The sequence below is a fragment of the Grus americana genome, chromosome 26 (assembly GCF_028858705.1).
Source record: "Grus americana isolate bGruAme1 chromosome 26, bGruAme1.mat, whole genome shotgun sequence".
Lineage (NCBI taxonomy): Eukaryota > Metazoa > Chordata > Aves > Gruiformes > Gruidae > Grus > Grus americana.
Window position 1 is genome coordinate 5,452,862 of NC_072877.1, and position 18,517 is coordinate 5,471,378.

General features: G+C 40.1%; 1 protein-coding gene across 5 annotated transcripts in view; it reads right to left on the minus strand.

The window, feature by feature from the left end:
* Window positions 1-18,517, minus strand: part of SLC23A2 (solute carrier family 23 member 2) — a 58,761-nt gene that overhangs the window by 12,856 nt on the left and 27,388 nt on the right. For all 5 annotated transcript variants that reach the window (XM_054804437.1, XM_054804433.1, XM_054804436.1 and 2 more), the window contains 7 exons: window positions 13,188-13,304; window positions 11,815-11,972; window positions 7,214-7,302; window positions 5,683-5,753; window positions 4,346-4,527; window positions 1,380-1,500; window positions 518-674 (listed from right to left, as the gene is read on the minus strand). In XM_054804437.1, coding sequence (XP_054660412.1) covers window positions 518-674; window positions 1,380-1,500; window positions 4,346-4,527; window positions 5,683-5,753; window positions 7,214-7,302; window positions 11,815-11,972; window positions 13,188-13,304 — 895 coding nt within the window. The remainder of the gene's footprint in view (window positions 1-517; window positions 675-1,379; window positions 1,501-4,345; window positions 4,528-5,682; window positions 5,754-7,213; window positions 7,303-11,814; window positions 11,973-13,187; window positions 13,305-18,517) is intronic.

An 18,517-nucleotide genomic window follows, 5' to 3' on the forward strand; every position in this document is an offset into this window, starting at 1 on the left:
TGCTAAGTCAAGAACGGGTGTGTTTGTGGCAGGGAAGTGGATTAAACTGGAAAAACTCCACACACTACTGATTCTTTATATAATGAGAATCAGTGACTTCAGTAGCTCTACAGGAGTTGTAATAACCCATCCCTCTTATTTATAACATTAACAGCAGCTGATCACAGTATTGACAAGTACAGATAAATCAACCATTCCATGAAAATTCATGTTTTATATACAGTCACACTATGTTATTAGAAGTCAAGAGTTACCTAAATAAACCCTGCAAGTGCCTTCTACAAACTCAAGTTTCAGAGACTCAGTCTTTCTTGGATGAGACCTTAAAGTATCAAATTAAAGAGGAAAATGAGGGAAAAAACCATCATCCCCACCTACGATGTCTTTAGGTCAGTGCATGTTGAAGTGCATCAGAATATAGCACTAAGGAAAAAAAATAGCAACGCTTCTGAAAACAACAGAAATGATACATGCATATTATTAGAAAAACACAGCCCTTAAACCCCAACATACTTACAAGGATAAGGAACCTTGAACCATGGAGCTACCAAGAGCACTCCTCGTCGGGCGTCTGTGCGAGCATAGAAGCCATACTTTGAACTGTCAGGGGGAAAGACGTCTGTCACAGTGAAGATGAAGCAAAGCAACCATGACACCAAAATAGCTAAAATAATCTGTGAAAGAGGAGAAGGAAAAGCTGTTTAAAACAAACCATCATTGGCAATATTCATCAACAGCAAACAATTCCTGCACAGAATATCTATTACACACGTAGCTGAGTGCGATCTTAAGTGATATTTAAGTCTAAACAAGTAGTAAATCCTGTAATAGATCCGTTAGGTGTTTCCCCCCGGCCCCTAACGAAGCTGTTGTTACAAAAGCTTTAGAATTAGAGTAAGCCTTTTCTCTCCCCTAACAAATGGGAAAGTCTCCAAATGGGTACTTAAACAAACTAGTGAATTAGTCTCAATTTTACCAGAGAAATAAAAAAGAAGGCTTTCACACCAGGGAATGGAGTATTGCTTTCATAAAACTCAAAGATAATGATCTCGCCATCCCTTTTTGAAAGGCTCAGTTTAGGCTTTCACTGCATGCGTAAACATACCTTCTTCTCTACCCCCTCCCCTCCATGATCTTCATCACTTCAATGACTCTTCATCAGAGATACCAGAATGGGATCTGGCAAGACTACGAGACTATTTCCTGTGGCAACCAAGCCATTTAGTTAAGTTTCCCACAGGTCCATTTAAGCTTTTCTTTCATCTTTATGATCTATTGTATTATTAAGAAAAAATCAAAACCAAGAGAAAAAAAGCCCCAAAACACAAATTAGGGTTGTTTTTTTTTTTGCCAGCTGAAGAACAAGTTCAACTACTTACAGGGAACATCTTGAAAAGCTGCAGCCTGTATGCTGTCCATCCTTTCTTGGATTTGTAGATGGGTAAGGGAAATTTGACATTTCTGGCATACTGAGAAAACAACAATACTAGGAAAATAGTCCTGAGAAAAAAGGAGGAGGAGAGTGGGACAAGAGAGACATGTCATTAGCACCAGTATGTTAAAATCCTTCTCAGCATTAACCTGTTCAGACTCTTCAGACACAAAATATAAATGTACATTTTATATTTAGCAGAAGACAAGGCAACATAAGAGAATATATTTAAAATAAATTATTATGCCACTTAAGCCAAAACAACATAATTTGTATTCTACAGTGCTGCAAAAATACCCAGCGGCAAACAGGTAAATGAAACCAGGAAAATTAATCAGATTAATGAAAGATCTTCGGAGCTGAGGAGCCATTAGCAAAGGGCTACGCTGTGCTGCTTACTTCTTTTTGACTCAAGCCCTAACTACCTGTATGTCCAGGTCTGCTCTGCATATGAAGCACCAAGGTTGCTGCTAGCACATGGGAAGCAACAGGGAAACTGGAGACCAGTATACACTCATTTTTACATTTCAAAACGTGCAGAAAACTCCAAAGCACTTGAAAAAAACTTCTGTTAAGGGAAATTCTTTCTTCAGTTTTTAAGAACCCCAAATTCTTTTGTATCTGCATCTTTCACTAAACAGCTGTAAATCAAGCAGAATAGAGTCAAAACCCCAAGATACCATTCAATTGCAGTTCACCAGTAACCCCAGTTTTTAGATGCCTCGAGTATTATGCATTTCCCCCCCTTATCAAAACTGCTAAGCTCCTCTATACGTTAAAAATTAATTCAACTCTACAGCGAAAATAAGTACCCACTGCAATGAAAAAATAAAAAGCCAGGGCAGGTTGCTCAATTCTGAAATAGCCCAAACCAGTTTTGCTATAAAAAGGCTACACAGAGTCAAGCTGTCTGAAGTAGCAAAGCTTTTTCTGAAATTTGAGATTATGTTTTTATCACTTGACTTAGAACAAAAAATAAAATAAAATAAAATAAAGGCAGATTTCCCTCCCTCTTCTGTCCAATATCAGTTTCAGTCTGTATGAAACAAAACAGAGCTTTATTCTCCCTCCAGGAACAGAGAGCTCTGCACAAGAAGGGTGTCATTTAAAGCCTCTACCCCCGACTAGAGTCGAATGATAAAGGCACCTTTGCCTTGCATTCAGGAAACATTCTGGCATCTCTCCCAAAGCCCATTACGGAAAGATGGGCTCTGCAATAAGAGCAGCTATCCAGCAGCCCTGAGGACACGTGGCTTTGCATTTTGATTTATTTTGTACAGAGTTGTAAATAATGGAGTAATATCAGATTATTGTAAATAATACTATATTGGCTACATGGCAGGGGGGCTTACTGCCATTCTGTAAAATATTACCAAACTTTTAAATGCCCACAGAAAGAGATATACAGACAATGACCAATTCAGGAATAATTTCGCTTTTTACAGATCACTCTGTGATGTGTTTTATGCATTAAATTATTTCACCTTGGCACCCGCAAAACAAGCGAGGTCAGAAAACTGGGAAACTGAAAGTCTTGTCAAACAGCATCTGCAGCTAATAGGGGATAACAGCTCTTACACAGGTATTGTTCTGCCGTGCTAGATAACAATACAGTAGTTTTATCTCATCAGAACAGTCAAGACAATTTCAAGTGCCACATCTTGTAGAGATCAAGTTACTTTTGAGTGGCTCTAGGTGGCCATGGAGTTATTTTCGACAATCTAGTGCACAGTTTTGCGTGGCAGAAGCCAGAAATACTTACTGCCTGGGTAATACTTAAATCCTGTTCCTAAATTGATTTATTTTTTTTCCATCTGCAAAATGTCAACTTTAATTACATGTTTCTATGTCCAATTCACCAAAGGTCTACTTGATTGATTTAACATTAGTCCAAACTTGCACAGCATTTTTTTACAGGAAAATAAAATGTTCCTTTGGGTCAGCTGCTCAACATAATAGAATTACAAAAATTTTCATGATGCTAACATCCGAGATAAAAGAGAATTAAACAGCCCTTTTAATCATAAGCTGCACTTACAGAATACTTTACATGTTCAAAGTACTGTGCAAACAGATTAGTCAGATCAGAATCTGATCTCATCAAGTCATTCCTTCTGCTTCCAGAGCCAGCACAAAGTTGGTTGCTATACATTGAATATATATTCAGCTGCTTCAGCCAACTTCCTTCTCCCTAAAACGGGGTTTCCATCCTTATTTGGCTGGTTAGCCATAGTATCTCACAGGAACCTTTTGTCTTCATCTCATTTTTCTCAGGTATTCCCCTGCATACCACTGATGTCAATTCTTTAACTTCCCTGGCATCTATACCTACAGAAGCACACACACCATGCCCTGAAATTCACTCTAAAAGCCTTTTTGTCTACTGAACAGAAATCTGTCTACTTATGCCTCACCAACTGATGGCATGCATGGAAATACACACACTTTCTGTCATCATACAAATTTCTCTTGGCTACAAATAAGCAAACCAGTAATAATGACAAACGAACCACTACTACCAATGGTATTTGCCCACTTTTGCAGAATAAGAAACATACACAATAGCATCATAAAAATAGAAATACAAATTGTTCACTAATCTCTCCGGTGTTTTGCTAAATCATCTATTCTATAGCACTGAATTAGACTCAGCCAATGGCTCACAGACCCACTATTGTTCTATAAAATTCTCTGTACTCCACGCCTCACTTTCAGCTGTTGTCCCTTCCTTCCTCGTCTTCTTGAGTTGCTGCTGGTTCTTACTCCAAATTGCCAGTTGACCCTACCCAGACTCTCCCACATTCCTGCACATGGTATTTCTCTGGCTTTTCCCTGGCACTCCAAAATTCCTGCATGACGACTTACCAACTAGGACCCCCGGGGCCTAAGCCAAGAACACCTAGGAGTACTTACAACATAGCGATACCCCAGTGTTTGCCTGCTCTTTCTCCAGCAGCTTGGAAACCGGAGAGGCCGATGAGAGCAACAGTTGGCGTGATGGTCAGAGGTCCAATGTATCGCAACAGGGCGCCGGGAAGGCCAAGCAAACCAATCACCACTTCTATCAAGGAGGACATGATAATAGCACCTTGGATCTGAACACACAAGAACGGGAAAGAGACAGTTCAGTCAAATCTTAAAAGCAAACCCAAACCATTTCTTTTTCTGCTCTGGATAACAAACTGCAGTTAAAAGAATTCAGTGACACAGAAGAACTCAGCAATTTTTTCGTCATAAAACAGCTCATTATGTTTAAGTGACTTATTGCTTAAGCATAACACTTATGGTTTTCTCCACAAAACTATTACACAACAGACCAGTGGGCCAGTCTGGTAGTTGTGTGGATAGCACATCACACTGTCAGACAGGAGACCTGGGTTCCAGGCTAACCTTTAAGCTCTCAGATCGAACCGGCAAGGGTTGGTGGCGCCACGGAGGTGATGCTCCTAGCTCCTAGGGGCAGAGTGTATGCTGCATTGTTCACAAGTGCTCCTTAGAAGCTGGTATAGAGCAGCGTTGTGGTCTCAGGAGACTGTCAGCCCTCTTGGCTGCAGGGCTCTTGGCAGGATGTAGCTATGGTTTGAACATGGGGAAGAGAGAGGGGTTGTTTTTAATTAAGAAAAAGTTTGCAGCCCAAAGCAACGGGATGGGAGATAAATTCCATGACACACGCCTTAATTTGGACTACGCTATCTACCACTCTGGTGTGATGCCTGGGCACAACCCTCATCCTGGGCTCTGCAGAGCATGACGAAGTTCAGATTGCACCGCTGCAAGTGGAGAAGGAGTTTGATAATATTTCAGCAAGTCTCTCGGGTGAATCAACGTCTTATCAGAATAGTCTCCAACTTAGGACACATCGGGATGAACCAGATTTGCTAACTGCATCTTTACCTTCCATGGGACAGCCTACTGAACAGAGTGACAGCAGGCAAGTGGCCTGGTAGCAGCCAAACTGCTACCAGTGAGCACAAATCGCAAAATGTTACAAGAAGAGTATTCGTCTCACTTGTGCATTTTACTGCACGTCTGTCTTTTGGTATGTGGTAACTAACTCCTTGTATTTGCTGTCCAGCAACAAACAAGTTGAAAAGATGAAGACTTCCATGAAATGAGTAAAAGGATATATTCAAATGAAAATTGTAGTTAAAGAAGAAATTACCAACTTAAAGACAAGACACACAGATGGTTAGGTGAGAAACTTAACTGGAATCGGACAGATCAATAGCTAAAGGCTACTCCTACATTACCTCTCGTATTCTGGGATACCAGATGTGCTCAGTGTGAAGCAGTTCTGTTGTTCCATTTGTAACTGTTATATCTTACAAAAAGAAGAAAAGAAAAAACACAGATATTTATTCCTCGGCCACTTTGCTACCATTTAATACAAAATAAATCTCTCCTTCAGCTGTGTCTGACAAATGAGCCTTGATTTACACAGAATAAAAGTTCTGCAATGCTACAAATCAAGTAATAACATGCTTACGTTCCCCAAGAGCTAACCACTAATTTTACCCGCTGTACACCAAAGTGGAAAAAAATTCAGAACTTTCAGAAAGAAAGGTCAATTAGGGATTCTTTTCCCACTCCAATATATTGATGAATGGAGAATTACTCAACTGCACGCTAGGAATCAAGTACTCCAACATTCGTTATTCACCAATTTAGAGATCACTCACTGAATGCTGAATTGACTCGAGGTAACAACCCCATCTGACACCTTTTGAAGGTTAAAATGTTTGAAAGCAAGACGCAGCAAAGGCTCTTTCTGAAAAGCTGAAGTAGTGGAAAAAATTGCCTTGCCATCAAAGGTTATCAGACAGTATTTTCTTTCAACAAAGTGTGTATTAGGATACTGGCACATTCTGACGCACAGAAATATCCCACACAGCTAGCACTACTACAGCACACCAGAGTTTCCTTTACCTCTTGGGCACCGAAACCCACGTGCTAAATCTGACTCACCCGGTGAGAAAATGTGAATGCTCAAAGCTAAGTTTTCTATAGAAACGACATCAGGAAAACTAATTAGGTGGTAAGTGAATAAAAAGAGATTTATAAACACATAAATAAGATAAATGATTAGAGAATCAAAAGGACCCCCTGGGAAGAACTTTAGTTAGAAGCAAGCAGCCTGCTTCTCTATACTGCTGTCTTGCAATGCCCACAGCCTTATTACTGAATAACCAGAGCCCATTAAAAAGAAAACTGCCAGAAGTTTCCACTTCAGTTTTCTAACCTCAGTTAAAGCAAAAGCCCCCTTCTCAACCAGTTCTACTGCACATTTTCACTTTAAATAAATTCAAAACCTTTCAGGATGATGAAGTTAGCAGAGAAAAAGTTAAAATGAACATCCAAATATTGTCAAAGCTTGCTCCACAAAACCTGTCAGGTATGAATTACACAGGTAAAAATGCTGGTCTTCAGGTGATGCTGAACGTTGCTCAAACTGTTACTCAACTTAAAAGGACTCGATTGGACTTGCTATTTCCAAATACCGGAAAGGAACATTTATGGAATCCTTCTGCCTTTCTCTACATTGTTAACAAAAGAATTGTTTTATGCAACTGCTATGATGTCTTTTGTCAGCATTTTTTATACTAAAAAACCAACAACCCAAAACCAGAATTCCACATGGGCATTTTGAGGAATCTTTTTCCAAGGCACAAAGTTTTAACGCTGCAAAAGGAGAGAATTTTTCATATTCCCTGCTCATTATATCACTATATGTGATTTGGGTCATTTGTCACTTAAACCTGAACAAGCGTAAATGACAATTACCTGTATTATTACATTTCCACTTCTCCAGGGAGAGTATTGCTCTAGCAGGTGCTAAGAATGCAAAAGCACTCGCTTGGAACAAGGGTAACCTGGTGGAAAGGGAAAGAAGAGATGCTGATTTGTCAATGTTATGGTACTGTGTCAGTGTATCTATGGCAGTTAGGTGGTTACTCATCCTCAAAACCATCCTTTATTGGGGGTTATTAAAAATGTGAAATACGAGAATATCTTATTAAAAGATATTTAAAAAGATATTTAAAAAGATATTAAAAGAACAGACACAGAAATACTAAAACTCCACAAATCAAAGACCTCACAGAAGACACTACGTGCATGAAGTTATTAATACAACACCTCTAACAGATCATTACTGGATACCGGCACGCAGGTACCAGACATTGATTTCAGGTTTTGACTCAGCAGCACAACAAGGACACACGTGCGCGTTCTGATGTACGTCCCAGCCAGACTGCTGAACGTGCAGCTTTTACTGTCCCACCACATTAAAAAAGCTCTGATAGCGCAGTATGCAGGCTGCATACTCAATACCTTCCCTCTGCATGTCTTGAAGTACAGTCATTTATACATTCATCTCTAAGTGTATGTGTAAATAACTATTAGGTTGATAAGAGCTGATTAGATGTTCCAGGTGGCTACCAACAATAAATACAAACGCTGCAAGAATTTCAAGATGACATTCTTAGCATTGGTGTTTATACTTCCCAAAAGGTTTAAGATCTAAAAAGCATCTACCAACACCAACTACATATCTACTGAATCAACCGTAGCTTGCATAATATCACAAATATTTAGATGTTACTTAAATACAGAGAAGATGCACTTTGAACTATTCTATAAGCATCACCATTAATGGATTGTAATAAGATTCTCTTTAATAGCAGATCTCAAACTGCAACACGTGAAGCACTTAAGTGCTCATGCAGCTCTAGTTACTGCACCATGTTTATGGCTGTTTTACAGCCGCAGTGAAGTGCCTCGATGCCGGTGCAAACACCAGTAAAGGAAAAAGAACTGACTGTAGCAGATTCAGATAAAGATCAGAAAAGGCACAAAGAAGGAAAGAAAAAAAAATACACGGGGGGGGAAAAATCCTACACACACTTAAAAAAGAGCAAACCAGAAGCATGTTACTAACAGTGGTTGTGAAGTTCACAGGCAGGAAGCTAGAACAGTTGAACTACCACTGGAAAGGAGTTTGGGCCATGAGCAATCTAAAAAGCTGAAACACCTACTGCAAACATTGAAAACTGCATTAGAAAGTCAAGCTTGATAAAATACGTGAGCCACGTGAGCACACCTGACTGACATGCAATTCCCTTCTGAGGTTCTTCAAGCAAAAATCAAAGCTTTATCTTTGGTGAAGAAATGGTTGGTAACTACAAGTGAATGATTCACCTTATTTTTCAAGGTTCATTAAGCAAACTGAGCAAGCTGGTGCCCATGGCAAAATATGCAATACCTGTAACAAGCTGTTACTTCTCTAACCCACCTACACAGTACTCTGTCCCCCATAATGATTTTGTAAATATGCATTGCAAAAAACATTCTCCAGTGATGAAGTCAGTTGTACTGAGAGTTGGGTCCAGATTTTGAGTTTTGTATCCCATAAAATACCCTGCATACATATTGTGTAATAAGGTCTTAGCACATCTCACTTAGCTATCAGCTCAACCTTTATATTCCAGTTAACCTGGAATATTTACCAGAAGGGCCAGTAGGATCAAAATATTAGTTTGGTTTTTTTTCCTAAGCAGGAAAAAAAGTCTTCCTCCCGCCCCTTTTTTAAAACATTACTCAAAATCAGCCAACGAAGATCAGTCTCTTTCTGAAAAGATAGCTGCGGTTTGGAACATGACTTATGAAATACCGTTCCCATCACTACGCCAGGCATTCACTACTAGCTGGGTAAAGCACCACCAGCTTATGACTGGGGTATCATTTTAATTTCATGTTTAAATTGTTAAGTTGCCTAATTTTGGCACCAGCCTTTGTGAAGACAGAGCTTTTTATGCAGTTGAAGTCATCTGGAAATGTCTTCATTATCTTAACATTTCACACAGATGTAAGAATGCTTACATAGCATAGCGATGGGCACAGCAACAAACCTAAAATATTTAGGTGTATTAAAGCTGTATTTGATTGTCTCAGTCATACTAATTACTCTGAATCCTTGCCAAATCTTTTGGCTTATTACATAATCTAATAAATAGCTTGAATTCCTAAAATTAGTACGGGTAACAAATTGACCACAACTCTGCCACATAATTGAGCTAAATCCATCTTTAAGGACCTTTAAACCATGGAATTTGACCTTTTGAAACCGTAGTGCCTTTATTTGCTGAAATACTTTGCAGTTGACAGACTTGCCAATAAATACTTTAAAATCTCATTTAGAGAACATCGCTGCTATATCCCTTCCCCACCCTTACATAAAACCAGAATCACGTGTTAAATAGTTACGAAACATTCAACCGTGGAAATTCTCTCCTTAAATACAGATTCCCTTATTTTAAGACCCAAACACAATTGCCTCTTCTGTATATAAACATGTACTTCACAGTGCAAGTGGAAGCCACTGAAAAGGAAAAAAACCCACCAAAACACCACGGAGGGCAGAGGTGGAATTATACAAAAGGAACAGAGCATTTCAAAATGATGGGACCACACTGGTTTCTGCAAGAGCCTTAAATCACTCTATAGTAAGTAATAAAGAGAAAGAACTCAAGATTAGTTAGAGGAAAAAAACCCAAAACATGACAAACTTTAGTTCTGTGAAGAGATACAAGTCTCAGGAAGCAGGAAAACAAAGCGCTTTTTCTGATAAATTTGAGGCAGAAGAAGAAAGCTTAAAGCACATGAAAACCAAACTCCCCTTTGGGTTCATCTCCATCCACAACTCTGCACTTCTTACAGAATTGGAAGATTTTAAACTTCAGTAAATCCAGGGAGAAGACACTCAAAGTTGAACAATAAAAGACCTTATCTTCCAGTTCCTGCCTAGGTCAACAATCCCTTGAGTTTTTGAGATGGGGGAAAAAAATACATCACTCCCGTTAAAAAAGGGTTAAAACACCAAAGGGCACAACTCTGCTCCTCTGCCTCAAGGTACTTGAAAATTTATGATTACAGCTAAGGCAAGCTGCAGTATGAGCACAAAGAGCCAACCAGGCAGAAAATACGACTATTAACTGCAGGTAGTCCTGATTAAAAGAAAATATGTAGGGGAAAGAAAATTTTCTCTTTCTTTCATTATGCAGTTTTGTCATCAGAATGAACTTTTTTTACAAAACAGCAGAGCGATTTTGTAAGTTGAGTAAGACATAATAAAAAAAAATAAAGGGAAGGGTTTTTTTTTTCAAGGGAAAAAAGACAAGAAAGCTAACTAAAGCTAACTAAAATAACAACTAAAGATTACATTGGAAAACCTGTATTTGGAAAATTTTTAGATGAAAAGCTGATTTACAACTGCCATAGGCTTGTCTTCTGCACCCTAGTGAGATAACATTTCCACCCAAAGATTCTGTTTCTTAGATAAATCTTTAAAAATGTGGGGGGTGTTTGTCCGTTTTCTATTGGAATGCAAGATTTCAGCTCACATTGTTCTTAAATTTAACTAAACCACCCATTAATCATTCAAGTAACCATATGAGGGCATACTCTTAAAATATGAACTGGTTTTACTTACCACTCTTTGTTTACTCAAAAAGATGCAGAAATAAAACTCTGCAGGTTTTAGTTATACCTGCTTCTCACAAAAGAGTCAACACAAGTTTAAGTAAACATGTCAAACATCTCTCTGCAGCATTCACTGTTGAACACACATTTTAAAAAACGATTTATCTTCATGTTAATAAAACTTACAACATCCTGTTCTTACCAACATCAGATTTTTACAAGCATTTGGTAACACCTGAATTGGTCTCTTGCATTCTCATAAAGAGAGCAGACCAAAGGAGAGGTACAGGCATCCCTGTACACACACGTGTTTCTTCCCAACTCAAGGAACGATCATTATCTGCAACTCAGAGCAACTAACAAATAAAACGAAATTATTTGTTTGTATTGGAAGGTACAAGAGACACTCAGTTCAGAGAATAAAAAGTTACCCTCATCATTTCTCCCTACCTTTTTAAATTGACAAGTACTTTACAGGAACAAACATACAATCTGCTGTAGGACAACCTAAATATTGCCTGGAATATAGCATCATTCACAAAACTAATAAAAACATCAAAATCAGTTCCTCTTTACCAAGATGTATGATTTTTTAGTTTCCCCCAGAAACATTTCTACCATCTCTGTCCTCATGGATTTCCCTCCTCCTCCTTCCCTCTGCCTCCCCTGCTGTATTTTCTTACCCTTAGAATGCCTTCTCTGATTTCAGATCCACCTTTTTCTGGGAGCAGCTTTCCAAAACGCTTTCCCTAACTGCCCTGTATTTGACCTGCTATCTTGTGTTTCATGTTTATCCTTTGAAAACAGACTAACCACCTCTTGGATCTCAGACTGCATCCTGGAAATCCCAACAGATGTCTATCTTATCACCATCTCAACAACTAGAAACAAGTCCCAAATCTCACCTGCACCCAAAAGTTGTTTGTAACAATGTAGTGATGCCCACGCAGAAGAAAATGGTCCCAATCAACTGGCTGGTAGCCCACTGGTCAAATCCAACACACATGGCATCAGCTAGTAAAAAGGGCACTGCTATAGTCCCACTGAAACATGTTAAGTAATGCTGTGAAGAGAAAAATGATTTGTTAATACTGCAGCCAATATTAATAAGTAAATCGATTTATAACTATCTTTTCATTTGCATTGGATATTTTTGCTTTTGAATTATCCACCAAAGCTCTCACTTCCTGCTCCTAACCATCTCTTCAGGTATTTTCCTTCCATGTCAAGCTACCACTAGCCTGTTGCTAATGATCGCTATTTCTGCAGGATAAACAAGGTTATTTACATAGCTACTGTTCTTGACGAGGAGGTATCTAGGTAACTGTGCTGAAAACAGCTTCTAACTCAGAAAAGCAGATAAATAACTCCATTCACTTTCAACCGTGTGAAAAACCATTAGCTTACAAATGAACTTAGAGCACACACAAACTAGGCTGCAAATAAACTCCCAAGTACCAGAACCTAGGTACTCATTAATTCTTTTTCAATCCAAATATATTAAGCAAACAAACAAACAAGAGTCATTCAACAATGCAAGTAACAAATATAATCCCTACAGAACTGCCTGTCCTTGAGGAAAGGCAGAAATAAAAAGGATGCTTTGGAGCATATTTGTTTGGAGAGCTCAGCATTACAGATATCAACAAATTCTCAGCATTCCTGTGGGACAGATATTATTACCATTTGAGAAAGAAAGGAGATGAAACAAGCTGTTCCGCTTCACACAAGTGAGTGGCTGAGTTGGTAGTAGGGTCCAGCTCACTACTACAGTCCTACTCACTGCAGGGAGTAAGTACATGCTTTCATTCCAAGGGGTGCAGAATTTCCCTGCCCCACTTACTACCAAGCCTACAGGTCCAGGATGCTGCTATCAAGCTTGTGGAGTTGAAATGGCTACAGTAGCAGCTTTAATATTCAAGATTTTAGGACTAAACTGTTATGTCTCTCCATCTTTAATTCCAGAGGTGCCAGATGTCACTTTGTGAAGCTTACCACTTAGCATTTGCTCACTTATTTACTAACAGCAGCTTAGAAGGCTAAATATTGAAGTGAATCTCACAAATGCATATGCCAGCAAACAATAATATAGATCATTATCAACACAGTAATCTTTGTTATCAACTTCAGAAGAAACTATCTTGACACTTTCTTCAAATATGTGAGAGCATGGGAAGAATAAAATTATCACATACACAAATGCAATGAACTACACATAAAACGCTAAACAAGTTTTAAAAGTCACAGAGAAAAATATTATAGCTGTTTTGAAACATACCTGTAACCCCAAAAATATGCAGAGATACCAAGGAGGAACGTCTTCAATAGTGTAAATCATGTCAGTTCTCTGTGCGTCTAAGCTGCCGCTGCTGTCCAGCGTCTCTGCCAAAGAGCTCTATTTTGATAGAGAGGGTAAAAAAGTTGAGGAGGACACAAACAACAATAGTAGGTTGTGGTGGGTTGACCCTGGCTGGGGGCCAGGTGCCCACCAGAGCGGCGCTCTCACTCCCCTCCTTCACTAGACAGGGGAGAAAAAGTACAACAAAAAGCTTGTGGGTCGGGATAAGGACAGGGAGAGATCACTCACTAATTATCGTCACGAGCAAAACAGACCGAACTTAGAGAGGGAATTCATCTCATTTATTACTAGGCAAAACAGAGTAGAGGAATGAGAAAATAAAATCAAATCTTAAAACACCTCCCCCCACCCCTCCCATCTTCCCGGGCTCAACTTCACTCCTGGCTTCAACCTCCTCCCCCTGCAGCGGCACAGGGGGACAGGGAATGGGGGTTACGGTCAGTTCATCACACGTTGTTTCTGCCGCTTCTTCATCCTCAGGGGGAGGACTCCTCTCATCGTTCCCCTGCTCTAGCATGGCGTCCCTCTCACGGGAGACAGTCCTTCACCAACTGCTCCAATGAGTCTCTCCCACGGGCTACAGTCCTTCACCAACTGCTCCAACATGAGTCTCTCCCACGGGGTGCAGACCTTCAGGAGCAAACTGCTCCAGCGTGGGTCCCCCACGGGGTCACAAGTCCTGCCCGCAAACCTGCCCTGGCATGGGCTCCTCTCTCCACGGGCCCACAGGTCCTGCCAGGAGCTTGCTCCAGCGTGGGCTTCCCATGGGCCACAGCCTCCTTCAGGTGCCTCCACCTGCTCCGGCGTGGGGTCCTCCACGGGCTGCAGGTGGAATCTCTACACCCCCTCATCCTTCCTCCATGGGCTGCAGGGGGACAGCCTGCTTCACCATGGTCTTCACCACGGGCTGCAGGGGGATCTCTGCTCCGGCGCCTGGAGCTCCTCCTCCCCCTCCTTCTGCACTGACCTTGGTGTCTGCAGAGTTTCTTACATCTTCTCACTCCTCTCTCCGGCTGCAAAAACTCTGGTTTTTTTTTTTCTTCTTAAATATGTTACCCCAGAGGCGCTGATTGGCTTGGCCTTGGCCAGCGGTGGGCCCGTCTTGGAGCTGGCTGGCATTGGCTCTATCAGACACAGGGGAAGCTTCTAGCAGCTTCTCACAGAAGCCACCCCTGTAGCCCCCCCTGCTACCAAAACCTTGCCACGCAAACCCAACACATTGTCACATATGAATAACCTGAATTTGAACTATCAGGTAATTCCCAGACACTCCAAGGCTGCTATAACACTCCCAAGCAATGCTGATATGTTACATTTTTAAAGCCTTTTAGCTGTTGACAATGAGCTCATCTCCAGCTGTAGCTACTGAACTTGTACCGAACATGTCCACTTCTGTAAGGCATTCCCTGCTTATTTATACTGCACAATTGTTTATGATAACTGATCTGGCAGCCAGAAGGTGCCCAAAAATGGGATTATCATGACAGAACTTTATTAAAAAAGAAAAAAGGAAAAACTGGAACTAAGTACAAGAGTCAGCAACAGCTATTTTCAAAGCAGAATGGCTATCCTTGCGTAAGAGACCAAAATCACAGGCAAGAAAGTTCCTTATTATAGTAATTGTTTCCCAGTTTAGTTCTTACTCAATTTTAGTCTTGGTTAACCTCTTTTAGCCACAAGATTTATTATTTTTGCTTCCACCTCACATTCAAGCAGTCAAGAAAAATGCTAGTCATTGTAACGGAATACAACCACGGCCGATTTATATTAGTTAAGCGGACTTCCTCCAAACCTACAGGAATTTAAGCGAGGCCACATTCTGGCCTACCATGTGCCCTAATTCCCAGAGAACTAACAGACAACCAACCACACGTATACATGCATCGAAATCCCTGCAGATTTTCCATTAAAACATTTCCATTTCATTTCTTCTTTACAACTAAGTGGAATTGTTTCATTCAAACTCTCTGGTTTTGAAATTCCTGAGGACAAAACCACAATGCCCGTATACCAACAACAAAAGCAGGAGGAAGTATCAGATTTTATAATTTCAGCTCAACTACCCAAAAAAATACCTTATGTAACTACTGTTCCAACCTAATCCACACTAGAACATAACAAACTCACGTGAAGTAGCCTTACACAAAGACTGGGAACTTTGCCAAACTCGTGATTTTGCCTCAAATGGTCTTTACTTCTTCTTCAAAAAAAAAAAAAAAAAAAATCACAACACATCCACAGATCATGCTTAGATAATCACAAGCCATTTGGTTTATCATCCAGAAGGTCAGGGAAGCCAAACTGACCCATGGTACTTCCCTCTTACCTCCAATTTCTGTCGGGAAAACAAACGCTACCGGTTTAATTCAAATTTAGGGAGTGTGAATGACCACACCGCTATGGAAAGGCCGAGGATATTACAATGGAAAAGCAAAATATAGATATACTAATTTCAGAAAACTCTTTTAAACAATGTTAAGCACCGAGCAATCTGCTCACCAGGATTAGTTTCAGTAAAGTACAGGTCCTAAACAGAGGAAAAAGGGAAATTGTTCACTGCACAACTCATCTTGCCAATTTGCAGCACTGATGCCATTTTTTCATTGACTGAAAAATGAAAAACCTCTTTCCTGACCTGATTCTCTAAAAACCAACAAAGAGAAAAAATCAGGAACTTGCGTTTTAGAACTTCACCTCATACTGGAAGGAGAGCACTGAGCAGCAGTAAACCTCTACACGTCTTGTCTCTAACTGGAACTTAGGAAACAATGTGTACAACCTCATGTCAATGCCATTATGTGTAGATCCAAGGCAGGACACAAAGCGGCTGACCCACAAAGACATGCAGGAGGAGGAAAACTCAACAGCCAACGTAGTTACAGACAAACAGCCGGATAGTTATCGTCACTAGAGCCTTCTTCTAAGAACTTGCTCAGGAAAACAAAGATTCTCCCAGAGAAGCTCCTGTGATACTTTCTGTTGTTACAAAGCAGTTCTGTTAACCTTTCCCCAGAGCCTATACACACACTATATATATTTAAAAAAAAAAAAAAAAGTGTGTGTATGATTGCCTCCCCTCAATTTCCCTGCAACATACACTCCATCTGAGAGCTTTGCTCAACAGTGATACTGCCTGTTTACTCAACATTTTGACTAAGAGGTCACCATACACTTACAGAGAGGCAGACGTCATGAAGGAAGAGTAAGAATGGTTACAACATCTGCCTGTGAGGGAGGAACAGAGAGGCATCAGGAGAAACTAACTGTTTGTTCCATGAGTCATGTCAACTTTGGCTTGCTGAAGCTACCCAAATAGCAGCACAGACTTAGCAGAACAAACTGTGGATAGTTCCCCGCCTGCCTACAGTGTGAAAAGATAAAACACCTACCACCGTGCGCTGAGCAACCTGCATCACTCCTTCCAAGGAGGGACAGAAATGGGATTTTCAAAGTTCACGATGCTCCCATGCAGGAAACCAGGTTCTCTAAAAATCCAATGATTTGAGCAGATTGGTGACTTTGTTTTGGCTCCTGCCTTCTGAAAACCCACCTTTTGGCCTCTTTTCTAGCTTGTCTAACTTTACGAGATATATCCAGTAGCTACCTAACTGTTCCACTTAGTGCCGAACACTAATTTTTCTTCATAAGATTGATGAGGTTTCATCAAATATGTTCCTTAACTCTTCCACCTGCTATTACATTATATCATCTGATTATCGTATCATATCATATATTATGGTCCCCCTTGTCTTTGGGCAGCAGAAAGCAGCAGCTATGACCTGTTTCTAGCAGGAAGACACGGCACATGCAAAGTCCTTTCAGAGCTTTTCGTTTGTGATCACATTTATGCCTACGTTTGTCTGCAAAGAACAAAAAGATCAGCAGGCACCAGGCCTAGGAACAAGTCAACTCGTCCACGGCACATAGAAAGCTCTCTTTGGCACAGATCGACAACCGCTAACCAATTTAAGGTCTCCTTTACAAGTCAAATTTATAGGTCTTTTAAGAAAAGAATTTCAAATTTTAAGGCATAATTGTCATAGCAACATCTGTCCTACACAGCAAAGTGGTTGCATAAAAAAATCCAGGATACTCCTCATTCCTTCCAAAAGCCAGACTTATTCTGCTTTGGAAGAAGAAGCTTTCACCTTGATCAAACCTTCAGCAGATAATGGCTAAAGGGAACTGGCATAAAAGAGACCAAGACCAAACAGTGAGGAATTCGAGAATTAGGGTAAGGTCTGGCTACCCCACGGATAAATCACTGGGTAGTCACTGGCCCTTTCATATCTCCAGCGTGTGTCTACTGGTTTAATATACTGACTATGTGCTGGTGCTTGCCAAGTATGCCATAGTACATTGTAGGGAACTGCTGGGAGCGAACTGCACCTTTTTGAATGAGATATCGATCAGAAACTAATCCTTTTTTTAATTATTATTTTTAATTGGTCAAAGGTAGGACAACACAAAAATTTAAAAAAGCACAGAATAAGTATAAACGGGGGAAAAATGAGACAAAGATGGACTAAAAATGTTGGGGAAAAAAACTGAACACAAAACAACAAACCCACTCTGAAATCCAAAGAAGCAAACACCAACAACAGTGCAAGATGAAGGCTCTGTTATCAAGTACCAGTGGGAAGGACCAAAAGAAAACTGATTAACTGCGGGGAATAAGGCCTTAGAGAAATACCTTAAATAAAGAGCCGACATGTTCAAATTAATTCCATTAAGCATTAAGCACCATAGTATTGGTTATTTTATAGGGATGCAGCAATACAATTATTTTTCATCTGGGCCAATAGTTTATTGTTTCAGCTAAGAAATATTGCAAGACAATGTAAGCACTGGGCATCCTCCAGCAATCAAGTACATTTCAGTCCTCTTTGGTAAAGGCTTTTTATTCAAGGTCTTTCATTTGCTTTTTTGGTGAATGATCTCTCAAGAGGAATGGAAAGCCAAGAGCAAACACGCTTCATGGACACACTTATTTTAAGTGAAAAGCAGGAGGTTTGCCTAGATTACCAGAAATACTATCTTAATTCATGAGGCTGTTAATTGCTACAGCCCCTCCTTTCACTGTTCATTCATTGTAAGCCACAGCAAAGCTTTAACTCAAGCAGATTTGGTTGATTAAAAGCTCATCGTCTCTTTAAAGTGAATTATCATCCATCATTTACAGTTGTGACCAAGTGGTAGGGAGAAAAATATACGCTTAGTAAAAACAGGCCATGAAGACATGCTTTAAT